Below are 26,381 nucleotides of genomic sequence, written 5' to 3' on the forward strand. Positions count from 1 at the left end.
GATCTGACTTAATTGATCTGGGATGCGGCCTGGGCGTCTGGATTTTTTAAACTCTCCAGGTTATTCTCAGGTTGAAAACGACTTAAATAAGTTACCTAGTCTTCTAACCACCCTGAAAAAAAGTCAAATTCTTAGCCCAAGACGTTGGCCTCGGGGATCGGGCACCTGTCCCTTTGCAACCTGCCAGCTCCGCATGGTCCCGGAAAATCTGCGCGCGCGACGATGCTAAACACGCCGCCGCGGAGGGCGGGGCGGGGGCGGGGGCCGCGCTTGGCCCCGCCCCCTGTACGCCTATGGGCGCGCGGTGCGGGCCCTGACGTCACTCTTGTCAGGGCCTCGGCACATGGGTAGCCGGATGCGCTGAGACCGGCGCTGCGGGGCCGCGGAACGCGGGGGAGCAGCGGCAGCCGTCGCGGGGAGGGGGGTGGGGTGGGACTGCGCGTGGCCTCGGGTGCTGGCGGGACGGGGCCGCGGTGTCGCGGTGTCTTCCGTTCTTTAGCGGCCGTCTGCATATTTTGTCTGTCTTTTTTGCAATTTTGAACATTTGGCAAGACGAAGGGGTTCAAGGCAGGTGAAAGCCACCCGCACGTCGCCGAGGAGCCGGCGGGCACTGGACGCGCTCTCCGGAGACCGTCTGCACGGGAGACCTGAAAGTTGTTTTTTTGTTTTTGTTTTTGTTTTTTCATGCAGATGTATTTATAAAGACATAAGTAATTTTTTTTCTTCTCTTGTCTCCAAGCGAGTACTTTGGGCAAAGGACGGACGAAAAAGCTCAGCAACATTTTGGTGGGTGGTTTTTTTAAAAGAAAAACAAGTTTTCATCGCGATGGAGAAAATGTCCCGACCGCTCCCCCTGAATCCCACCTTCATCCCGCCTCCCTACGGCGTGCTCAGGTCCTTGCTGGAGAACCCGCTGAAGCTCCCCCTTCATCATGAAGACGGTGAGCGCTGCCCTCCTGGCTGCCCCGCTCTGGGAAGGGGCGACGCTCCTGGGGCCCCTCCGTGGCATGGCACCTCCCCCCACCCCAGCTTGCTGGAGCATCCGCCTGCCTTCGTCCCAGTCCCGACAACCTGGCCCTGCTTTAATGAACTAGAGAGAGCTCACCCGTCACCCCACCCCTCCTCGAGAGATGGGGACCCTCTTCCTGAGTAACGTTTAAAATAGCCACGGGGATCCGGCCCACGCCGGGTCCCCATCCTGCGGCGCAGGTGGGAGAGGTAACTGGACAGGTCAGTGTTTCCTAAGGCGACGCTTATCCTCCCGCAGAGCGAAACCGCCTTCGCGAGGGCACAGCTGCTGGGGCTCGGGAGGAGAGAGCCGAGGGCTGGCCCCTGTGCAGGCGGGGGCTCGGGTAGGGGTGCCTGACTGCTCCGGCCGCGTTTTGGAATCGTATTATTGTTTGTGGTGTTAGTTGGGATTTTAAACTCAGGAGATGTGAGCGGAGACGCGTGTTCTCCAGTGAAGAGTAATTCGGAAGGAGGGTGAGAACTGGCGGTGGGGGGCGGGGGGTTGTCTCTCGGCGGGAAGCCGCGCACGCCTCCAGCGCTGACACTTTCCCCCGTGCACTTTCTTGGTGGGAGGGGAGAGAGGAGCAGGCTCACGTGTAACCGCACAGGAGCCGCCTCTGGCTTGAGCCCTTTCTTGGTAAGTCCCAAACCTTCCCCTGCAACCTTGGCTGGAGAGGGACCGGAGGGGTCGTGCAAGGAGGCGCTGGGCCGAGCTGGTGCCGCTGCGGATTTGGCATTTGGGCTATTGCGGTTTCTTGCTTTGTGTATCACAGCAAATGCGGCTGGTGCGACTCTGAGGAGTCTTGAAAGATCATTTGGCTGCAAATATCTTGGGAGTGCTCGCATCTTTCCTAGCAGGAGGCAACCTGTTGCATTGCAGAAGTGAAGGGGTTTGGTTCGCGGTCCGCAGGGCGTAGCTTTCCCTGTCACTGCCCTTTAAGGAATAGCGCTTGGGTGGAAGGTGCTGCTGGTAATCTTGCATCCGTGGTTGTTTTAAGTCAGATTCTCAGAAGATGAGACTGTAGCGTATTAGAATGGATGACGTGTGGAGGCTGTGTTTCTCTGAGGAAGGAACTCATAAACCAAATTTCTTAATCCCAGATTTCACCAGCGCCTGAGTACTAACTAGACTTGGCAAATTTCAGCGCGCTGGTTAAAGCCCTCATGGGGTGAGGCAATACTTCCAGGTAAAAATAGCTGCGTACCTGCCTCATAGGTATGTAGAGTAACCACCTTTTCCCTTAGCTGTGCTTTTGATAGGTTGCATACATGTATAGTTTTTGTGAATCGGATTATACTTAAGTGTTTGGAAGAAGAGGAGGAAGAACACACTTTATTTAAAAAACGTCCTTCCTTTTATAAAACACAGTATTGCCCCATGGCTTTAGAATCAAACATGTGTGAGCTCAGGAGGAGTTCTCTGTTTCCCTCCATGCCAGTGCGGGGTATTGATCAAGTTCCTCCAAGGCTCAGAGTCTCCATTCCTTCATTATAAATGTGGGTGATCGCTATTTACAAGTTGATTGTGACATTTTTGGAGGTAATCTGTGGAAAGCCAACGCCCTGGCTTCCCAAGTCTGAATGACTTCGTATTGTTACTGCGATGGATTTGCCTTGTTGTTGCCTGTTGTCTTAAAAATCACAGCAGTTTTATGTAATTACAGGTGTAATAACCCCACTGTAGATTTTGAGGAGACAATTCCTTCTCTCCTCAAATAACATCCTGAAGTCTGTGCTCTCTTGTTTATATCCTAGAGCAGCCTGTAGCCCTGTCCCAAGGACTAGTGCTTTCTTTCCAAAGTAAATAGGAAGATTCTGAAAAACAGGCAGAGATCCATGCCCTGCCTGAACCTTTAACTCTAGATCCACAAAAGCCAGCAGCCAGACAGCCCTGGTGTTTGTGACTGGTAGTTTTGTAGCAGACCGCAGGGGAGGTGGGGGGGGGGGCACGACAGTTTTTCTTTGTTACAGTCCAACTTTCCCCTTTTCCTGCAGCATTTAACAAAGATAAAGACAAAGGAAAGAAGCTGGATGATGAGAGTAATAGCCCAACGGTCCCCCAGTCGGCATTCTTGGGACCCACCTTATGGGACAAAACCCTTCCCTATGATGGAGATACTTTCCAGTTGGAATACATGGACCTGGAGGAGTTCTTATCGGAAAATGGCATCCCCCCCAGCCCTCAGCATGACCACAGCCCCCACCCCCCCGGGCTGCAGCCGGCTTCCTCAGCTGCCCCCTCCGTCATGGACCTCAGCAGTCGGGCCTCCGCACCCATTCACCCTGGCATCCCATCCCCGAACTGCATGCAGAGCCCCATCAGACCAGGTAAACTCTCAGAAGGTTCTCCCGCCAGACGGGGAGGAGGGCTAAAGGGAGGGGCAGGATGGGGGGCACAAACATCTTCATCAGGGGGACCGGGCTCGCTCTGAAAGAGGAGCTGGTACAGGATGGGGCAAATAGAGATTTACAGTGGTTCGGATGGATCATGATACCATAATAAATAATAATGTAAGAATGAACCGGTTTGCAAACTCACACTGTAAACCTACTCCCCCCCCCACCCCCCGTATGTCACCCACAGCAGTGGTTGTCCCACTTCCGTGAGCATCTGTATCACCTGGAGGAGTCAGCTAAATGCAGATTCTATGGACACCTACCCTAGGAATTCTGACTTTTCAGGTCTGGGGTCAGGGCCCAGGAATATGCATTTTAACCCGCCCCCTGGGGGATTCTGAGGCAGCTGACCCAAGGACTGCGGTTTAAGAAATACCAACTTACAGTTTCTGGTTTGGACAATTCAGGTACCCTTCTTGTCTCCTGTCTCTCTTCCCCATCCCTTATAGTCCCTGTATCTGAACGATTTGGGCAGACTCCCTGTAAGGCTGTGGTTTACCCATATTCATCCTTGTCTTGGCCTAGAGGGAAAAATAATGTGAGTTAGGGGTGTGGGGCAGATAGCTTTTTTTATCTTTCCATCTTGTGTTTTCAGCAACTGAGGAACTGAATTTAAAAGTGGCTCTCATATTAATTAGCCTTTTTCAACACCAGGCCCATATTTCTCTCCTTAGCATTCCTATAAACCAAATTGTTCTTACATTTCTTTTTTTTCATTTCCATCTGTCTATCACACTTAATCTACTTTTATGAAAGCTGGCAAGGCCACAAGGTCGGCTGTAAATAATGTTGAAATATTACAAAAACATCACCCGAAATGACCGGTACTTCAAAACCCACTGCTGACTGCTCAGCTATAAGCACACATTGGGGCATCTGTGGCTTCATGCCTTTAGCGCCCTGTCGTACAAAAAGGACAGGAAGAAAGACCATTTTATGTGCACAGGTAACCAGGAACAAAGATTCAGCCAGATAAATCGCCAGGAAGGCCATAGAGCTGAAGGCCTTAGCTGCAGGGGAAGACAGAAAGCAGGACAATGGGAGACTTGTGCTAGAGATCACCCCTGAACCCGGTTCATGTAGAGTTTCTGCGACACACAGAACAAGATTTAAGTGAAGGAAATGATGCGAAGGAGGAAGAGCACACACCTCCCTCGAAATATTAGCATTGGAGTTAGAGTTCTCCCATTCACAGCTCTCTGTGCTGGCACCTTCTCCAAAACCTGCTTTGAATTGTAACTCAAGGCTATTGGCTGGAAGGGAATTAAGTCTTAACCTCTGACCACCCCTGGAGGCTGTAGAAGCTCGGGGAAGTACTCCTTTAAGTGAACCCGAGTCCCTGTTACTAAGCATGCACAGTGCCGCTGTCTTTAGTTTCTTCCCAGGAACTCACAACCAGCAAAATAACCATTCAAAGTGGGGAAGAGCCAGGGAGAAGGGGGCAGGGCCCCAGTGAGAAGGCTCAGTTATGTCTTAGTCACTCAGCTCTGCAGAATAAGATGTACTCCTTTGTAGCCGTGTGGCCCTACAAAGGGACAGCCTCTTGGAACGTCAGTTTCCCTGTGTGTAGAATGGTATGATTTCTATTTGATTGAGTTGTTGTGAAAATTAGAGAGAATGTGTATAAAAGGTCAAATGACGACTAACAAATGTTTTATTAGTGAGAGCAGTTAACGATCGTCGTTATTTCTGTGTCAACTTTTATCATTTATTTGAATCTCTGTCTTCTAAAATACCTTCTGAAAGCAATTAGGCACTGTATATCACTTCTTCTGGAGAGAAATACTGGGAAATCAGGGCCAATAGTTATTGGATTGGGGTGTTTGAACCCTAAAACTTTCATTCAGTTGACAAATATTCCTCAATCTTCTGTCAAATACAAGATAAAGCATGTTAGAAACACCGCATTTTTTCCCAAAGGGCATGCAAGTATCAGGCTCCCACACCTTGGCTCCTAGTGAGAGTCAAGGATCAGGGTTTGGGGACTCGAGGCTTCCGTAAGTCACTTGTCGTCAGAGCTCGTCAGGACCGGTATCCATCAGTGACTCTCAGGAGCTCAGATGCCCCAGCCAGATCTGCAATCCATAGCCAAGGACTCTTCAGTTCAGTGGGGGGTCATTTGTTCACGTGTGGAGGAGGGAAGGGCCCTAGGGTCCCAGGGGACACTGGGATCTATAAAGAAACTCTTCATTTAAATGCCTCTTTTGATCAGGGAAATACACTGCAAAATAATCTTCTTCAATTGAAAACTCAATGATACTCCTAACAAAGAAGGGAAAAAGTTACAGCTCTTTTTCAAATACCAGCTGCAGGTAAAGTAACCCCCTACTGTTTATAGCGTTGGCCGTGATACAGCTTATAATAGGGGGTGTGGGCCTGGTGGTTGGCATCTCACAAGCAAACCTGAAGAAGGAGAAAGTTCTTGATGGTTCTATGTAATCACACCGGTGGACCAGACTAAAATAGAAAGACCAAGTTCATCTTGAGGAAAACAAGTCCTCAGAAGGGAAGCACACAGGCATAGCCTTGAGCGTTCTGGGAATTGCATACATTCAGTCTAGAGCAGAGTTTCTCAACCTTGGCAGTGTTGATGTTTCAGGTGAGTCTTTGCTGTGGGGACTGTCCTGTGCTTTGCAGGAAGTTTAACATCCCCCTCCCCCTGCCCCACATGCACACACAGTGGCTGTGCCTAGTGAAAATGAATCCAGTCGCTGCCGAGATGTCCCCTGGAGGCAGAATCCCCCCCCCCCGCCCCGTGCACCGCCCCCCCACGCTTAAGAACTGCTGATGTGGACTTTCAGTTTGGACAGCACAGTTAGGGCTTAGTTCAGGCCTCTGCCGCACACAGCGGAGGCACCAACTTTCCAAATGTCAGGAAACAGGTTTCAAGAAGAAATAAAACGTTAATAAGAGCATAGTTATACACTTTTAATTTGTAGAACTATGACATCAGGTTAATCGGGAGACAGTTTCAGAGTAACTTTATTAAACACTTGTTTTTCTGCTATTTGCGTCTTTCGAGTTATGCTCAGTAGCACCGTGTCGCTGGGGCTCCCTGTCTGGTGGGAAGGGAATGGGGCTGAAAGGTGACACGCTGCACCTCTCTAGGTCTGCCCCACATCTGCCCCAAACACGTCTGGGGACCGCAGGGTGAGCGCTCTTGCGAATTCTCAGACTACCTGCCATGACTGCCCCCAACCCCACTTCCTATTTTATCCAGCCACCCTTATTCCTCCCACCCAAGAATGAATCATGTATCTGTAGAAATACACTTTCCCTTGAAGAAAGAACCCAGGGGTCCATTGAAACCTCCCGTGGCTCTGGGGAGACGGCTAAGCACTCTGGGCCGACATCTTCACAAGAGAAGAAGAGCGGTGGTTGCTGGATGCGCTAGCCGCCTGCAGGAGCTTCTTAGTCACCTGGGGGCAGCAGCCTGGGTGACCCAGGCTGGCGGATACGGTTGGAGTCATCCTGGCCGCCTCAGTGTTTGTGTTTCAGGTGCTATCCAAGGTGGTGCTTGGAAGCACCGGGTACTGGAAAAAGAAGAATCTGTTTGCCCTGAGAATTGAGCAGTTGCTTTAAGGACAGCAGTCCCTTTAGGGAAAGTCATCTCCAGCAGACAAAGGCAGGGTTATTTTTAAATCACATGCTTGTAAAGCCAGAGTTGAAATCGTTTCCTCTGGTGGTTTTTCTTTGAATAGCTGGGGGGTGTCCTGCACTGTTAGACCCATATTCAGCTGAGAATTGAGAAGGCTCTCTTTCCAGGTCTGAGCGCAGAGGCTGCATGAGGATGAAGGCTGGTTCCAGAGTGAAGTGAAAACCCTTCCATATAGGGGTGTGTGGGAAGAGGGGAGCATCAGTGGGCGGCAAAGAAGAGGGGGGAGGGTGGGCAGAACACTTTGCACCTTTGCGAACTCGAATTGGTATTGTTCCTGCTGACCTTCCTTGTGGAGAGGTCTTGGCGTGGAAGGACAACACCAGCTGTGACGTCCGAGTGGTGGCAGAGGCGGGTTCTGTGCTGCTGGCTCTGGGGCGACAGCAGGTCCAGCTGAGGCCCCTGCACCCTCTGGCTTTTCCCAAGCCCACGAGATGCAGCCTCAGTTTCCCCCGCCCCGTCCGTGCAGACAGTTCGCATGTGTTCCCGCCCAGCACACTGACGTGGCTGCGGGTCGGGAGTGCCAGACCGACAGCTGCTGTGCTTCACGCCTCGGGCGTCTCGGAGGAGCCTCGGGGTCGAGGAGATCACGCAGGGGTGGGGGGAGGCCACTTTGCAATGGAGACAGGCAGACTCTTTTCTGTCTCTTCTAAGAGTTTATCTTCTCCACCAAGTCCTGAACAGGACAGGCTTGCCCAGTGTCCCGGCTGCGTCGTGCTGTGACACTCCCAGGACAGTGGTTCCCAGCCTCCTGGCAAGAGGAGTTTTCAGACAGGTGTGGGAAGCAGGACAACTTGCTTGTTTGGAGCATAGGCTCCCGTCCCAGGGCCTTGGGTTCCCATCCTGGACTCCCATTGGCCTTCGATGCGACTTTGTGTCAATTTCTCAACCCCTTTCAGCCTCAGTTTACTCATCAATAGCAGGAAGACTACAAGTAGTCCCCTCCCTGGGGTTTTAGCAGGGTTCAATAAGATAACACGTGACAGGGGATGGCATGGTGTGTGGCCCGTGGGCGCCCCGTGCCGAATGGCTGTATGGTGTCAGTGGTGTGGGGGAGGGGAAAGAATGACTATCCCCAACCCCCATTCTGCACTTGGGATTTGTTTCATCCAGTCCCCTTCCCTCTGCAAAAAATAGGACATGCTTTTTTTTTTTTTTTTTTTTTTTTTTTGGTCAGCACTCCCAATATGCTGTGCAGCCTGCTTGACTCTTCTCCTTCACTCTGAGTTAGGACAAGTCACTCCCCTGATCTTAACCCAGCAACATCGCCTCTGGGTTAGCACCTCCTGTGCAGAAACAGCCACTCGCTCGGTGCCCAGCGCCATCCCCCCGCCCCGGCTCTCATGTGAGCCCTGGCAGCCCTGGCTGCCTGCCTGCGTGACCGTGTGCTTCAGGCACGTGGCCGTGCCCTGTGGAGCTCGCCCAGCTCTGGGTGGTGTGCTGGCTTGCCTCCTCCCCCTCCCCCACGCTTGCTTCTCTTCCCAGGAGAAGCGCAGCAAGTGCCAGCGGGAAATTGTAACGCTGACCCTGGCATGAGAAAGCTGAGCTCTGCAGGGCAACTCAGATGCCAGGGAAACCTGCTCTCTCCCACATTCTAGCCAGACCCCAAACTTGGCCTTCTCTGCTGCCCGTCTGCCCAGAGGCCCCGTCTTCCCTGCATCGCTGCGGTGGGCAGGATTCCTGCAGGCCAGCTCCTGCCAAGGGTCTTGGCAGAGTCTTTCCAGTTCAGCGCTGTGCTTACCAGACTAGAAAAAATAGCAATGTAAAGACAGAGCTAGGTAGAGGAGAAGGGAAGGGCTGGGGCGGGGGTGGGGAGAATAAAAGCCTTGATAACATCCTAAAGTAGAAAGCCAGAGGAGAAAAGACAGCAGTGATTTATTGAGTTTCTCAGAAACCTCTCTGCCAACCAGCACTAATCGCTTTTACCCAGGAATCATTTTTTTGTGTCTCAGCAGTGAAAATAGAGGGAAAAGGGAAGGTAGTAGGAGAAGTAATACGATTAAAAAAAAAATTGGAAAAGAATATATGAGAGGAGGACAGGGAAGTACAAGTTCTGTGTTTGATTCTATAATGGGAATGGATGAGAATATATTTCATTCACTATAATATTTGGTATTGCCCCAGCCAGTGTTGTTCTTAAAGCACTAAACCATTGTTTTGAAATAAACTTAAAATTCCTTAAGACGCAGGTGCCTGCTGGCTCACATTTCACAGTGTCTATCCGAATGTCTTGCATTGGAGACACAGTTCTAGTACAGGCACTATCGCGATGTGCCAGAGCATAAGATCCAAGGAACCAACCGACCTGGTATGACTCCTGACCATGCTGTGCTTGCTCCTGCTCTACAGCAGGTCATTTAAACGATCTGAGCTTCTGATTTCCCATCTGGAACTTTGGCATAATGTTGGACCTGCCTAATAGGATGTGGAAGGTCCTAGGAGCCAGTGTGCATGTAGAGTGCCTGACATGGAGCCTGGCACCCAGGAAGTGCCAGTACCAGTTTGCTGCTGTGAGAGGTGTCCTCACTACTATCTGACCTCCTTTCTTATGGGAGGACCTTGCCTGGAGTCTCCATACTTTTCCCTTCCGAGCCAGTGCAGGCCTTTGGTCGAGCAATTTCAATTTCCCCTCTCCTTCTTTACCTAAGTTTTCTCTGCCTCTCTTAGCCTCTGAGTTTTAGGTAACCTTGGGTCACTAACTGTCATCTTTATTCCTTCTCACTCGCTAGATTAAAAAATCAAACAAACAAATTGCAGTTCAAGGAAGTTCTTGATTAGAGGATTTCTCCATGACATGACTACTAGTAAACCAGTCTATCCATCAATGTTGCATTTTTAATAATAGGCATTAGTAATTATACTTGACATAATAGAATGACCTCAGGGGTAAAGGAAGTATAAAGGCATGTTATGGTGTTGGGAGAGGGAAAAGGTCTAGTCTAGTTCATCCTCCTGCTTACAAGCAAGACTTTACAAAGGCATTCCAGAATAATAATTCCTCTTTCCCCCCACCAAATGGCCCTGTAATGAGCAAATCCTTATTCTTTCTGAACCTTCACTTTCTCATCTACAAAGTAACATCTGCGTTGGGTTTATGTGAGCCTTCTGAAGCTAATGTGCATGAAGGCTCTGCCACAAGTCAGCTCTGTTCTCTCTGGTAAATGACATGAAGGTTAGAAAGCAACAGAGAAGTCTTAGGAGCAAGGAGCAATATGGATGGTGCCCAGAAGCAGCTTTGGCTTTGTGCTGCACCCTGGGACAGGCGCGCAAGAGCTTGGCTTCTGGTCTCAAGGGGATGGCGACGTAATAGGAATGATAGGAAAGAGAGCATATTTAGGTAAGAGGATGAGCGAAAGGACAAACTAGCATATTCTCAGTGCCAAATGATGGATTCACGGAAGCCTCTGATTCCTGTAGAAAGGGGAGAGTGAAAGGAAGTGAGTAGAATCTTTCAAAATAAGGGAGCAGTCAGACAATAAGATCTGCCAGACCTCACAGGAAGCAGCCACTGCCCAGGGCAAGAGTGCCCCGGGCGAGGCTTCTTGGAAGAGCTGGACCTGCTGTCGGGCCTGGAGTGAGAGGTGGAGGAGCCAGGACGGTGCGTGGGCAGAGTCAAAGGCAGGAATGCCCACGGGGTGTTTAGGGAACAGGGTGCAGATCCAGTTGGCTGGTGCCGGAAATTCATAGGAAGGAGTCAGGGAGATGAGTCTGGGGAGGTGGGTGCCAGCGAGGCTGGCAGCCTCATGAGTGCCAGGCTACAGCGCTTGAACTTGGGCCAGCGGGCAATGGGGAGCCCTGGAAGCCTTTTCAGTAGGGAAGTGGCATGTGGACATTTCCACTTGGGTTCAAGGTTGGATTGGAAACATTTTTAGATACTTCACAATAGTTTCCTCTGGCAAACCGGGACTTCCTTATTATTATTGTTTTGAAAATAAATACTCTCCCTTGAACATCAAACAGCTTTTCAAAACATAGTGTTCTAATGATCTAGACAAAGTAATTCAAAAACACAGGGTTTAGGTTTCACTTATGAAGCCCGTAATTTGGGTGATTGGGGGAAGCACTCTTTGGCAAGGAAATAATTCGAGAGATTTGAATGGTTCAGAATTGAAAAGTCTAAAAGCAGGCCTGGTCTCATAGGAGTAGAAAAATAGATTTTAATAAACCCAAATGCATTAACATTCATCACTTTTAAATGCTTCTATTTTATAAAGCTTACCAGGTTTGCAAACAAGTATATGGAACTGATTTCTGCGAGTGTGTGTGTGGTGTGTGTATGTCTACATGAAAGAAAGAGAATGAGAAAGAAGGCGTTAATGCCTCAGTGATACAAATAGTACTTGCTTATGAGGATTACCTGCAGCAGTAATATCAAGCTAAAAATACTTAGCTACGTTTCTGGCCAGCTTATTAATTTTACTCCTGAGAGACAAAGGAATCATTATTACAGCTTTGCATTCTTGAGTCCTGACCTTGTATTTGTGGCTTCCTCCTTCCCTGAAACCGGAGTTAATTGCGCATCCCGCTCAGATCAGGGGGCTGCGGGGTGCGCGTGTGTTCTGTATCGGGCGGGCGTGCAGCTGGAGGAGCAGAACTTGGTGGCAGGACACCGGCTCTGGGAGGAGGGGTGGGAGCGACTGAATGGCGCTGGCGTGAAATGACTTGTCCAGGTGCCCCTGAAGCGTGCTCTGACATCAGGCCAAGATCACAGAGAGCTGGAGGAGTTGTCATAACCCAAACAGGTTCGCTTAAATAAAACATAACAGCCAGTGTGTGCAGTTTCACCTCCAGCTCTGTGTAGTAGACAATCGCAGGGGTGTTGGCAGAATTTAGTGTCTGTTGGAGGAGAACTCCACAGTACTTGTTTCTGTTGAACTGGCTTCTGGTAGCTGCACACTCCATGACTTAATGTGGAAATTCCTGACGTGTTTTCCTCCTTTTCTGACTTTAACAGATACTGTTAATTGTCTTAGCTCCCCCACCCATCCAACCCCAAATGGGGATCCAGTCTTATTTTCTGTCCTGAAAAGTCACACAGTTCCACTGTCACCCAAGGCCCTGAAAAGTTTTGTTTCTAGAAGTTTAATCTAGGAGTTTGTTTTTTTCATGAATGATTTTTGGAAGATGCTTTGGGATTTGGGGTCTTATAATCAGGGATGGCTCATGGCTAATTAAACCTCTTTCCCTGGATTCCCACAAACAATGAGTGCGTGCTGCAGAAAGACGCTCAAGGGAGCTACCGCACTAAATCATCTGTGACAAAATGTGCTCTTAGAAAGTGGGATTGCATAAATGGATCAGCAGAAATAAATGCTTTGGCAGAAACTCCTTGAGTGGGAAAGAGCAAGGCTTTCTTTTCTAATTAGCTCTGGGTAACAGTGTGCTTTGATGTCTTTGCTGAGAAACCCAGGCATGGACAGCAGAGCAGAGAAGGAAGTCATTGCTGCACTTTAATGGAAAGAGTTAAGCGAGGCTGTCCATTCATGCACAAGAAATGCCTCTTGAATTGAATTGAATGGGAAAAGCAAAGGTTTGTTTTGGGACGGTTGCCTGCAGGCCCGGACCAATGGGAATCCATGCTGCAAACCAGTCGAACAAGATCATCTACATATGCAGTAATCAGATTACCCAGGACAGGGGTCACAAACCCCAAGACCTGCAGAGTTCTTCTGAGGAGAGCAGCAAACACTTAAAACTCCCATCTGCCCTAAGGAGGGAACGGAGGACTCAGTTCACCTCAGATTGCATTTGTTATGCTGTGGCCTTAGTATCACCGAGGGGATGGATTACGGAGGCTTTTGCTGGGGAAAACTTAAAAAAGGAAATAGGATGAAGATCTCAGATCCAGTCAAAACAGTACTGTTTTTAAAAGACCGAAGGCCACCGGAAGATTTATAGAGGAAAGAGTAGGTAATATAAAAATGCAAAGATAGATATAAAGCCTGATAGAGCTTCTGAAAATAAGGAAACGTGTCTTTAGAACTGACTTTGAAAGAAATGCATGGAATTTATTTCACTGCAATTGATTTCTTTATATTAATATGCTTTTCCCAGGGAGGTGGGTATCTTTTTTTCCCCTGGTAGAATCTAAAATACCTTTATTTCAAATGGCAAGTAACACCTGAATAATTTTTAAAATATTTACATCCATGTCAAAAAATAAATCTTTTTAGCATTATAAGTGAAATTTGCCCAAACATAACAAGCCATTTAGTAATATTTAGTTATTGAAGTCCTTAGAAGTTTGTAGATGAATGACACGAAGTTTCACTATTATGAAAACTAGGTGTAATGAAGCAATTTGAGTTCACTAATACTCTGTTTCTCTTTTTACCCGCAAGCTGGCCTGGCAGTAACATTCCATTGACTCAGATTTTGTGATCAGTTGATCTTGAATTCATTAAACTGAAATTATTTTCTCTGTCCTCTTTATAAAGAAAAATATTACCAAACACATTAATTATGCACACATAATTTTGGGAGGCACACTTATTTGCGTACAAAAATAGGCTTTAAAGATCTTAATTGTGTGTATATAAATTGTTCTTAATTACAGTGCGTATCAGTGAATAGCAAGAAAACTTCTGTCCCTTGACATTTCAGAAATTTGGGTTAGTATTTCCATAAGATTGTTGCACTTTCTCTCTGTCTCCATCCCCAACTTGTCCCACCCAACTAAATTTTTATATTTTTAAACTTCAATTTTCATATCATTATAGGGACTCAAAAGAGCATTTTTATTCATTTACCTACCATCACAGAGTATGTCACAGACCAGTCCCCAAGGATACTGGTCTCCTCTGCAGTTGTACTAATGAAATAATCATCTGTTTCATCAGCAGCCTCCTCTCATTCATCCCTTCTCCTCACCAACGAACGGGCAGCATGATGTGGTGGTTAAACCCTCAGCCCCGGCTAGACCTTGGCTCTGCCACTTACTGGCTCTGTGGCTCCTCCACCTTTGTTTTCTCCTCTGTGTTGTGGGGCTGATAGCACCCGCTCCAGAGCATTCCAAGGGGAGCCAGGGAGACCATAAACATAAAGTGCACGGAATGGTGCCCCATATGAGAACTGTAGCTTTCATTCCTTTTATGTATATGCTGCAGTGACGCTGCTCCTCCACCCGCATAGTCATCTATGGACACTTAAGTAGGCACGCATCTTGTGCTGTGGCAATGATGGCCCGGAACTGCTCCCCGCCTTTCAGGCCATGGTAGGGAAGCAAGGGGGATGCGGAGGCAGAGTGGTGGCATCCTGTCTGTTGACTTCTATGAAAGGTCCACTGCACCTGGAAACCCCTTGGGTGCTCCTGTACCAGTGCATGGCCCGCCTTCTTGGATGGCTTTCCTGGGAGATGTAGGCTCCAGGGGCCAAGGCTGTGTTTTTCATCTCTGCCCCCCACCGCCCGCTAACTGTGCCCAAAAGACCTTGAGCGGGTGGGTAAAGGGAGAAATGGAACTTATATACGTTCCCTTGAGCACTCTCAAGCCTTTCCAACGTGCCATCGGATTTGTGGCTAGGGTTTTCTTCTTTTTTCTTTCTGGTGACACCTTTGGTCATGAAATGGAGAACTGGCAATTCCACTAGCGGCTGGTGATGGGTTGCCGAGTGGGGACAGTCAGGACCGCATGTCCGCCGTGGGAGCCGATGCACTGGCCTTCTGCTCCTCTGGTGTAAGTCTCGGGAACGCTTCCTTCCTAACCCTCTCTACAGGAACGCAGTGCGGTAGGGAGGCCTCTGGGTAGGAAAATGGGCCCTTCTGTTGAAGTGGAATGGAAACAGGAGGAAATGGAGGAGACAAAAGCAAATTATTTGGGAGACAAGTGTGAAAAATAGTTTCTACTCCAAGGGAATGACTGAAAGTTGGTGAACTTAAGAATTAGTATTGACAGTTTTTCAACAAGATTAGAGATACGGAGTTCTTGGCAATGGTCTTGGTGTAGTATGTTATGTACTGTACACATGGCAGGATAAGGCTTTTAAAGGTACACCCTCAGGATAGCAAAGTACATTAGCATCAAACTAGGCAAGTTTGTCCCCTCTTAAGAGGGGTGTTTGATTTTAGCTCCCTCAGCATATTTTTATATCCAACCAAATATCTCTGAGTTTTATGGGAGAGTGCACACAAGGCTCCTAAATTTAAATCAGCTAAATGCATATGAAATCATAGTAATACCCATCATGGATTAAAGCTGAGATGGTGCTAGGCACTCGATGTAAGAAGTTGTTTAAAATCAGCTCACATTGGAAATGATACTGGTTCCTGGAATTTAGTCTGCCCCCAAGAGGATTGAATGTTGCGGCTACATTGCCAAGGTATGTTTTCTCTTTCCTTCATCAGCTCTTCCATTCTGATTACAGGCAGCTTAAAAATACATTCGGGCATCTCTCAGTGGCCAAAAACCATATGGAGATCAGGATGAAATCATCTCCAAGGCAGAAATAACAAGCTTTCATAAAGATATTCAGAGAAACTCAGTCCTAATAGCATCAGCACGTCACTGTCAGACCCTTTAGGCACTGAACTAAATTGGATTTGAAGTTGGATGTCTCCTGAGAAGCCGTGATGCCCTGGACAAGTCACTACATTCTGAGCCCCCTCGTTTCCTCACCGGGAACACGTGAGCGCGGTTCCCAGGACTGTCTCGAGGGTTGGACCACGTTGAGTGAGATAGCCCGGGACCTGATCCGGGCCCAGGCCTGCTCAGGGCTGTCGCCCAGGGAGATTTAATGCAGCTTGAAAATCTGGTCTTTAAAGATCCGTTTCTAAAATGTACTTGAAATTCAGTCTTTTAAATCTCATGTCCAGATTTATGAGTCGCTGGGCTGAGTCTTTTTAAGACCCATGACGCTTCACTAGGTCCGCTGAGAGACCTTACCTAGAGTCCCAGCTTTGCTATTAATTAGAAGTAGAACCCTAAGCTAATCATCAGCCTGTCTGGGTTTTACTTCATCTGTAAGGTGAAAATAGTCTATGTCCTTCCAACTTACAAGCATGTCACCATATAAAGAAAGATAGCCAATTAGAAAATTGGCCAAATAAAAGTCCAATTGAGTATAAATTGGGTTAGCATTATTATTGCCATTGGGTTTTAGGTGGCAAGAGGGGAAAGCATGTAGCAACAATTTCAAGGTAGGCCATTTCCAAAGAGCTCTAGGTTCTAGAGCCGGTTTGCCAGGATTGGGTTGTAAGTCCATGGGAGGGCCACTGAATCCCTTCAGTCCTTAGTTTCCTTATCTGTAAAACACGGGTGCTATTTTTAGCTCTGTGACTCTGTGTTCTAAGACTACTGTGAACTTGAAGGCTAGCATTCAAATTTTGGTGCAAAAATATCAAGCTCTTGGGGCAATGATACTGCTCCCAAGCAAGTACGTGGATCAGGACTGGCGTCCTGCCACCCATAGAGGAGGACAGGGTTTAAAAACGTAAGCTGCAAAGCAAAAGACATCTGACACCTTTGAGGAAAAAAATGCACCCGCACTAACTAACTCTAGTTGTTTCTTTAAAAATTGCTTCATTCTGGTGGCTTCTTCTGGTGCTCAGCGTACCAGAGCGACCCTGAAAGTGAATAACCTGGCCTGAATGTCTGCTCCAAGGCTTGGGCAGGGCGGGGGGGGGGGGGCGGCGGGGGATGGTTGTTGTTTGGCCATGGTTTGTTAGCCAGACAAAATAATTTTTAAAAATGAATAAAAAAGGAAAACCCCAAGGCTCACAGCTCAGTCTTTCATTGGCAACTTTTCTAGAAAGGCAGTGGCCTGCCGTTCTCCTTGGCCGCTCCTCTGGGAGGCTGGACACAGGTTTGTAGGGCCTCTCGGCCCATCATCTCACGGCCGCTTTGATGGACTTGTGGGTGCTTGGAATGCCATCTTGACAGACTGGGGCTCGTTCTGGGCTCCATGGAAAGAGTTCTGTGATCAATTAGGATGGTGGCCATGGGCCTCAGGGTTTGCTGTCCTGACAGAGCAGGTTGGGAAGACCTTTTGGTATTTGTCCCTCCACTGGGCACAAGGTCAAGGACTTGAGCCAATGCAACATCCAGTGTCCTGGCAAAGTGTTTTTCCAAGCCCTGGCATGTTCTGCTGTGCTCTCTGAGGGGGGCTTATTCTGGCTAGCTTAATAGAATGGAGGAAGGGCAGTCTGTTGATTCTGCTCCCTGGTCACAGGACAGGAAGTGCAAGGTTGACGGAAACTGTAATTCCAACAGTGCCCATCAGATTCCTGTGTGTCCGGAGGAGCACAGGCTTGGGGACTCACTACTCCAGCCGCAAACCACAGAGCCCGGCTGCCTGTGGCCAGTGGTCATGGCTGCGGATTCCCTGGAAACCCAGCCCTTGGACAGAGCAGGAGGCGGGCCCCCAGTGCTCCACACCCTGTGACCCTTCCTACTTAAGACAGAAACTCTGCCCCCTTCTTCAAGAAGGCACTGGGAAATTTACCAGTCCACCTCGGGTTTGGGGATGACCTTCAGTTATCCACGTTGATAGAAGCGATCATCGGAAGTCTGTTTTTCTTTACCTTTGGAATTTGCTTCATGTTGATCTGCTTTCCTGGATGTTCGAACTCTTCAGATTTTTCTTTCTGTGAAAAACACTTGAGGAGGAGCTCGGTGCTTTCCACAGCTCCTCCATATGCTGTCCATGGCCAGCCAAATGCCCCAGCGGCCTCTCAGTCCTCTTAAGTGTAAATCCATGGACTGCACCAGTGGAATAATAATAATTGCATCTTATCAAGCACATACTATGTGCTCCCTGGAGGCAAGGTCACTCTGAGACAAGGAGTGAGTCTAGGAGCATGTGGGGCAGTGAGGGGCAGTGGGCCCAGGGTTAAACATTGTCTCTGGAGAATCTGCAAGTTCGCTGAGCATGGACATGGCTTCCTCTGCTACTCTGGCTTCTTACTGTTTCCGATGGCTGCCCTTGAACTCTGAATAAGATTAACTTTCCATTATTCTGAGGCCGATGAACAGGTTTGCAGATTAACCATGGTCAAGGCTCACCTGGGCCTGGAAGGTGCCCTGCAACTCAGCCTGCTCTGTAATTAACTAGTTTTGGCTGATTGTCTACCCATGGTCTGGGAGCCAAGGAGCAGTGTCTTCTAGGACCTTCTACGCCCTCCAACCAGAGGAGCCATTGGCTTATTATGTCCTGCATTCCCCAGCATTGTCCCTAAGAGGTTCAGAAGCTCCCTGGGGTCCTGATACTGTGCCCCTGCCCCCTTTCGGCCCCAACACAATCTCCAAATTGGAAGGTCAGGTTGGCTGGAGGGCAGAGTGAATTTGAAAGTCCCAGAAATTAGTGAGCTAGTATGTCGAAAGGAAGACCTAAGAGCAATGCAGCGGCTCTCCTTCCCTCCTCAGCCTGTTGGACACCCCTTCCCTCAAAGGTGGATTGACAGGCTCGAGACGCTGAGCAGTGGGTCTGTCTTGAGGTCAGAGGAGGCCCAGGCCGCAGCAGCAGTGAGAAGAGAGTCGCCTACAGAGGACCTGGCCGGGTGGCTCAGTTGGCTGGAGCTTATCCCACACAGCAAAAGGTTGAGGGTTTGATCCCCAGTCGGGGCACATGCCTAGGCTGTGGGTTCCATCCCTGGTCAGGGTCACAGATGGAAGGCAGCCAACCAATGTTTCTCTCTCACACTGACGTTTCTCCTTCTCTCTCCCCGCCCCCCCCCCCCACTGTAAGATCAGCAAACATATTCTTGAATGAGAACTTGAACTCTGAATAAGAGTTCAATATTTATTATTTATTTAATAAGAGTTTAACTCTTATTAAATAAATAACAGTTGCCTACAAAGCAAGCTCCTTGTGGTCCAGACCTCCCCACAGTGATTATTTGGATTGCTATTAGTCCCTCCCCATGGCTACATGGGGTCATAGAAAGTTGGCTGCATTTGCCAGGTCCCTGTGGGATGAGGGAGTAGAAATATGCGTATTTGCCACACCTTATCCCAGACCGAATACACACAATTTAACCTAGAAGTCCAACTCCCTCCTTATTTAGAGTGATCACAGTTTTCAGGGCAAGGTACCTTGGTTCCCAGGTTTACCACAAATCTTGAGAAAGTGTGGATGGAGGACTTCTGTCCATGGCCTACCAAGAAAGAATGCACATTTGCTCAGGATCCTGTTTGATGGGTTTCCATGGATTATCTTTCTGTCTTAGGCAGCACTCACCCCAGCCACTGACATGTCTTTTCATCTGACTCTGTTTTCCTTTTGCATGTGGCAGGCCTGGAATGCCTAGCCTTGATACAGCCAAGTTTGCAGGCATCTGCTGTCCCTTTCCAGCCAGGGCCACGGGTTTCCTTGGGTCCTTCTCTCTGGCTCACGTTTTCCCAGGGCTGCTGGTGTGTACAGTCTAGAGATCACATTTTATTAACACAAAGAAATCTGCTTGGGCTGCCTGGCTCTCACAGTCACGTGGAAAGAAATGTGCTCCTTCACTACGCCAGCCTGCAGCTCTTTGTGCAAAATACAGCCGAGAGCCAGGCACCGGGCCAAGCTTACATTTCACTGTGGAACACACTTTCGCATCACTCCTTGGCAGAACATCCACGGCGGTGTCTATTTGGGGAGTAAGTTAGAGAAGTGTTGTTTCCCTCTCATGAGTGTCGGGAGATAGGACCTTTAGAAAATGACTTTCTCCCATCTTCGTTGTCTTCAAGGTGCCTGATAACAAGGTAATCCAGTTAAACGTGGCAACGTCCTCTGCAGAGAAGCCTCCTCCCTCGCAGGTTTCTCCCATTTCCCTTGCTAAGTCAGTAAACACATCCAGGACCGCCTGGGACCCAGAAACTTAGGCCAAGGTAATAACATCAAAACCAAAGTCCTGGAACTCTTGAGTAAACCAGTTAGCCTCCCAGATAAAACAACTTCGTTGTCCAAATCTTTCTTTCCAAAGATCTAAGACTTTTCAAATGTTGGTCCAAGGCCAACCATTGGGGGAAGGAACTTCAGCAAGCCTCCTGGAATGGCAAATACTGTTAAAACAAACAAATGGACCTCTTCCATTCAGTTTTCCCTCACCGGTCTATTTTTATTGCTTTTGCCATTTTGTAGTGCCCTCCCCTCTCCACCTCTTCTCCCACCTCCCTCTTACTTTTCTCAGGGGCCAAGCTGATCCTTTTACCTTCAGTAAAATAAATATCTAATTTCAAAAAGAGGAGGTGGTATGATTTACTTCTTTCAGTATTCCCTCATTCTCGGTCCTTAAATAAGTGGCTGCCTTAGCCTGACTTGGGTTTGGAAATGAAGTTGATTTTGGAAGTTTAAACCCTCCCTAGGAAAGATCAGAATGGTTAGGAAACAAAGATTTATTAGAATAATACTGACTTCTCTTTTCTCAATGAAATAGATGCCTCTTATAACCAGTGATTGACAAACTCTCCTTCCCCATCACACCAACCCATAAATTCCATAGGGATTTTTCAAGTGCCAAGCCTTGTTCTGCTTCTAGTGTTTACTGCCTTGGATTGCGGCCTTCCCTGTCAGTACCATCCAGCCACGCGGCAACTCATCAAGATTTAGGGAAACTTTTCCAGCACCGTGCATGTGCCAGGCTGCTGCTCCTTAGGACAGGCCACCAATGGGTAGCCGCGACATGGTAGAGGCTGCCCAGAACCTCAGGGACCGGGATGCAGCCTCCTGCCAGTCACCTGGGGAAGCTTTTGCTTACTCTGCAAAAGGGAAGTGACAGAAACCCATCCCACCTGTCTCAAAAACCTGCTGGTAATTAGCTTTAAAAATAATGCCAAGTTCTCGCATGGCGGGTAGATGCCTAAGCTCAGCGTGGGGTGGAAAGAGTGCTACTTCATGGAGTAATGCTGTTGCAATCACATTCGTCATCCCAGGTGAGGTTAGATAAGGTTGTTGGAGAGAGGAAGGTTGCCCTGTGGTTTCAAAGAGGTCTCCTGAAAGAATTGAGAAAGGGTTGAAGTTCACAAGCGTGCTTGGAACTTTGTTCCCCTGCCCCCTTGTGAACGAGATTGGTCCTTTTTAGGCATATTCTCTGGGACGAGGGACAGAAGCGCTGGCAGGTGATTGAGGTGATCTGGGGCCAGCGTCGGGTGTGGCTTCTCCGTTGTGCATCAACTGCATGGTGTCTAAGCTGCAGTAAATGTATAAACCCTGGCTGCTTGCCATTTGCCACCCGGTGGGACAGCACCTCAAGGTGCACCCCCTTCCCCTATTGGGGGAAGAGTTCAAGCAGTTTTATAATTAACTGAAGCAGCGCACAGTGCATTTCTCAGTGCGTTGTAATGACAGGACACTTATCACTCAGAATGACTGTATATGGCCTACTTTGAAAATCAGTAGGTTAAGTGGTTGGTCTTGAGTCTGGATGATGATCCTCATGCCCGTGCGAGTCCTTTAATCCTGAAAGATTTTTTTCATTTTGCATAAAACAGGTGAAGGTATGAGAAACGCATCTTCCAAACTCCCGAAGCATTTCTGTGTACTCGTGGCAGGTACCCGTGGACGCGCTGCGCTTCATTTGGAAGTTTCTCAGAGGCAGGGACTAACTAGGCTTTTATCTCAAGCCCCTAAGCACGTGCTTTACACCACAGTTGGTATTCAGGTAACTTTTTAAATTGAATTTATTGGGGTGACATTGGTTAATAAAGTAATAGGTTTCAGGTGTACAATTCTATGATAGGTCACCTGCATGTTGCATTGTGTGTTCATCCCAAGTCTCCTTCCATCACCATTCATCCCCCTGTACCCTCTGCTGCCTCCCCCACCCGCCTCTCCTTGCGGTAATCGCCCTACTGGTGTCGGTGTCTGTGTCTGTGTCTATGAGCTGTGTATGTGTTTTTATTTTTCTCAATCTCCTCACCTTGTTCACCTAGGCCTGCAACACCCCTGCCCATCCGACAGCTGTCCCTCTGTTCTCTGTGAATCTCTTTCTATTTCGTTTCTTTATCTTGTTTACTAGTTTCCAGGCATAAGTGAAATCACATGGTACTTGCCTTTGGCTGCCTTGTTGCACTTGGTGTAATGCTCTCCAGGGCCATCCATGCTGTTGCAAAGGGTTTGTTGAATGAAATGACAGAGACCTTTCATTATTATTGATTTTTTAAGAGTTCTTGTGCCCACTGTAATATCTTCGGTTGTGCTGACAGAATTTTGTTCAACATAGGGCACCTTTGTGAAGGCCGGGACGATAGGAGGAGCTCCCTAGGGGCAGGGTGGCCTCAGAGGAGGCGGAGTGCGGGCAGACCCCCTGCTGTCACGTGGCAGGCCGGCGGGACCAGCGGCTCTTCCCTGCAAACATTTTCCTGTTTTCTGATTGGTTATTCAATAATCAAGGAGGAAGAGTGTTTTTGGACAAGAGGATTAAGATGCTTACACAGAGAGGTGGATCTTGACGTACCTCCCCCACTTTTCCCTGCCTCGATGTCAGGGACTTAGTTGGAAGTTGGTAGCTCCAGCCTGCCTGTTCCAAGATCACCTGTAAAGAGTCCTTAAAACTCATCAAACACCCTCTTAAGTGGGACTTTAACCGATTAAGTAGGGAAGTTCCACGTGGGGTAGGGTGACGGGAGGAATGCAGAGGGACACAGATTGAGAAACTACGACTTACATTTCTTTGGTTAACACAGGAGGGAGGGTGCCTCTCTGGCGCACGTTAGGGTGTGACTCCACTGCAGGCTTTGACGAGTTTGTGCGGTGGCGCTTCGGCCCCTCCTAGCCAGAGGCTGGGGTTGCTGAAACAGACCCGGCCCCGCTGAAGGGGACGGGGCTTCCGCGGTCCAGGCCCTGAGCCGGTCGGTCGCAGACCACCCCGGAGGCGCCAGCGGCCGGCCGGCCGGCGGGCCCCGCCCTCCTGGCACGCTGCCAGGGCGGCAGCAGGGCAGGCCGCGCTGGGACGGTTGGCCCTGGGATTTGGGATATCCCGCAGACGTCCTGGGCAGAGTTCGTCCGAAGCCCCCCGTGCGGGTATATCCACGCCAGGGACAATACTGCAAACCCTCCGGCGACACCTTCCCACACGTGCTGCTGTTTCACTCTGCGGCGTCTCCGCTGAGTAGTCTGTTGGGGAAAATACCCCTCCTACCAGGGTGAGATGAAAAAGGTCTCTGGATGGAAGTGTGCAGAAAATTATTCAAATGACTGAGGCACTCGAAAAATCGTTTTGAGAAAGATTTAAAATATAAAAAATACATAGCAAGCTCCCTTCTTCCTACCATCCAGAATTAGCAATTTGACATATTTACCATATATATTCATAGATAAACTTATTTATTTATGAATTTAAATATTACAGGCCACTTGTGGTCTTGGGGAACTTTTGTAAAAGAGAACTGTGTTCCTTGACTCATAAACTGAACAGTAGTAGTTCCAAGTCTGTTTTCTGAGGCCTTAATCCCTCCCAGCACTTTGCACCTCCTTATTAATAAGTGCACCTGTTTTGAGTGTAGTTAGAGAGCAAGGCAGCCTGGTCCACCAGAATGCCACACTCCCTTTGGCTGCATTTGGTCAGAGGGCGTGCGGGTGTGCACAGATTTCCTGATGTTTCCCTCGGAATGTAAAAGGAGCGTCCCTGAACCCTACGAGAAGCCGCACCAGGATGATCTGAACTCAGTGCCAAAGGAAAACAGACGCACACAAAGCTGACCTTGCAAGAGGGGCTTGGCGGAGCACGCAGACCTCAGCGTGTGCTGTGACACTGGCTCCCCCAAGGACTGCGGGGTGGTGGGGCCGCCGGCAGAGTGACTATCCCCTGTGGCAGTTGGACTGGGCAATGGCTGACGACCATTCGTCCATTCGACACTTTCTCTCGTCGCTTTCTCTCCCGACCGGTGTAATCCTGAGAATCGGGCACTCAACAGCGCGCACCAACTTTTCTCTCACTGAAAAGCTGCCCTCAGATGCAATGGGTAGAAGAGAAACGGCATGACCATCGCTCACCCTTCCTTAGTGTTTACAGCGGTCTGGGCACTAGGCTCAGTCGTTTGCACGTCCTATCTCACTAACACTCAAAACAACTTCGGGGCACTGCTCTTCTAGCACTAGGCAGGTGCTGCTGCCCTTGTCCTTTGACAGGTGAGGCCAGAGAGCTGGGTAAATCGCGAAAGGGGGCGCAGCTGGGGGGCGGCGGGCTGGGCCTCGAGGCAGCACAGCCCAGCACCAGAATCTGTGCACGGGGCCACACGCGGCCCTCCGCTGCTTCTTTGGGGGGGGCACGCTGCCTCGTAGAGGGGGGCGGAACTCCTGGGACCTCCGAACGCCTGAGCTGATGGTACAACACAGTGACCTGTGTGCTGGGAACCTAGCTGTGGAGGGAGTGAGGACAAAAGGAGCCACTGAAGTCGGGCCGCCCGGAATGCGTGCCTGTGTCCCAAGGCCCTCCGGCCGCCTCCGCCAGTTCCAGGGAGTCGGATTTCCAGGGACAGAGAGGGGCTGGTTTCCAGAACACAGGCATTAGCCCGTGAAAATCATGACGGGTTTAATTGGAAAATGAATTCTGTGATTTTGTATGATTCTCAGTTCCACAACACCTTTGGATATGACCTGAAAAATAAAACACTGTAAGGATAAACACAGAAGTCCAGGACGATTTGGGGACTGTGAGAAGGGGTCGTGGGAACATTCAGGGCCGCTGTGCTAAGGCCACAAGCACAGCCCATACCAAAGGAAACAGAACTCATGCTCCTGCTGCCCACCCTCTGCTCATCTGACCCAGGGCAATGAGGAGACTCAAACACTCAAGAGGAACTCGGTCTTTCAGGCCTGGAGGTCCCTCACCAGCCATCCTGAGACGTCTGGGGAGGAAGCACCCATGGCTCTGTGGATAGGCTGGCACCGGGTCTGCGTTTGGCCATCAGGCAGCAGAGTAGACGGAGTCGGAGGTGCTCACTCAGCTTGCACCTCCATGTGCATTGCAGAGACAGGCTTGGTGAGAGCTCCTTGCAGATTCAAAACACAGGGAAAATATCTCCTCGGGAGCCGCATATGCAAAACCTCCGCCCTGGGCAGGCAATGGCCCCTGGTAAATATTAGTTCCCTTCCCCTTCCTGCCTCTGAGGCAAGTTGTCGGAGTAAAGCATTGGCAGTTCGGAATGCAAAAATAGATCTCCACGCGAGGATGTGGCTTCGTCTCCCCAAGTGTGGACCAGATGCCAGGCTGCCCGGCAAGGACTCAAGGGATGTTACGGCTCCCTTCTTCAGGCCCTTATTGCTTCTCCCCAGGCGGAGAAGCCCCCCTTTCTGTGCGCGTCTTGGATCTACAAAACAAGGACAGAAAAGAGTGTGGTAGAAAAATCGCAGGGAATAAAATCTCAGTCTCCCTTTAAAAAAGCACTTCTGCCTGTCTTGTTTGGATCTTTCAAGTTGGATACACTGTCATCACATCGTTATCCTTGTTATATAATAGCAATAAAAATTAATGGAGAACTACAAGCAAACAGACATTTGTTTTGAAGTGCATTTACCTATTTCCTTATCAGACATTTACTGAGGGCCAGCTATTTACCAGGCACTGAACTAGTAGGTGTTGGGAATTCAGAGATTCGTAAACTTGAGAAGGTTACGAATCGCAAAGAGATAAGTGTCATAGGGTACGTACAAGATAGAACCAGGAGGACAAGAGTGGTCTGCTTTGACTGAGGGATAGAGGGAAGATCAGAGGTGATCTGTGAACTGTGTCTTGAAGAATGAGCAAAAATTATATCATTAGGAAGGATACATTTAAGTGACTCATTGAGGTCTTTCTTGGCTGATATTAAGAGTTGTTTTTTGTTAAATATGCACAGGAAATAATTCAGATTGTAGTGTTAAGGGACATGGGACTGGAATTAAAAAATTAGGAAAGAAGAGAATACAAAGAACGTGTATGGTAGTTAACCTACAAAGTGACTCACTGCCGCCTACCCAGGTAGAGGAGACTTTGCTGCACCATGGGGCCTGGGCGCTGTGCTTCCAGGGCAGCTGAGTCACGTGTCTGAGACGTGGTGTGTTTCAAGAAGACGTTGGGAGGTAACAGGCAGCATAATTGATGTGATTTGACAGTTGCTGTGGCAACACGCCCACTTCCAGAAAATCAGCATTAGTGGGAGGGCAGGCAAACTCATGACACTTGCCCTGGGCTGCCCTGGGTCTCACGCTGTTTCTCGGGCCAAAGGTGTGGACAGATTCAGAAGGACACATGCCCCACATGGCTGATTGCCGCCTGCCTTTTGTGAATTTGATTCTGTGATAAGAGAAGGAGATGGGTAAACCAGAGCAAAGACAACAGGGAAAACAGTGCAGGGGAGGCCAGGAAGGTCAGACCAAGCATTGGCAGCTCCATTCAGGAAAACATCAACCCAGTGTTGTCTTTGAG

General features: G+C 49.0%; 1 protein-coding gene across 2 annotated transcripts in view; it reads left to right on the forward strand.

The window, feature by feature from the left end:
* The first annotated feature begins 437 nt into the window (after positions 1–437).
* The window catches only part of HLF (HLF transcription factor, PAR bZIP family member), a 53,805-nt gene continuing 27,861 nt past the window's right edge, over positions 438–26,381 (forward strand). For both annotated transcript variants that reach the window (XM_054585434.1, XM_054585435.1), the window contains exons 1-2: positions 438–941; positions 3,004–3,336. In XM_054585434.1, the coding sequence (XP_054441409.1) occupies positions 827–941; positions 3,004–3,336 (448 nt within the window). In that variant the 5' untranslated portion in view covers positions 438–826. The remainder of the gene's footprint in view (positions 942–3,003; positions 3,337–26,381) is intronic.

This window comes from Pteronotus mesoamericanus, unplaced genomic scaffold (assembly GCF_021234165.1).
Source record: "Pteronotus mesoamericanus isolate MK-2021 breed Mesoamerican mustached bat unplaced genomic scaffold, CSHL_Meso_final contig_84, whole genome shotgun sequence".
Lineage (NCBI taxonomy): Eukaryota > Metazoa > Chordata > Mammalia > Chiroptera > Mormoopidae > Pteronotus > Pteronotus mesoamericanus.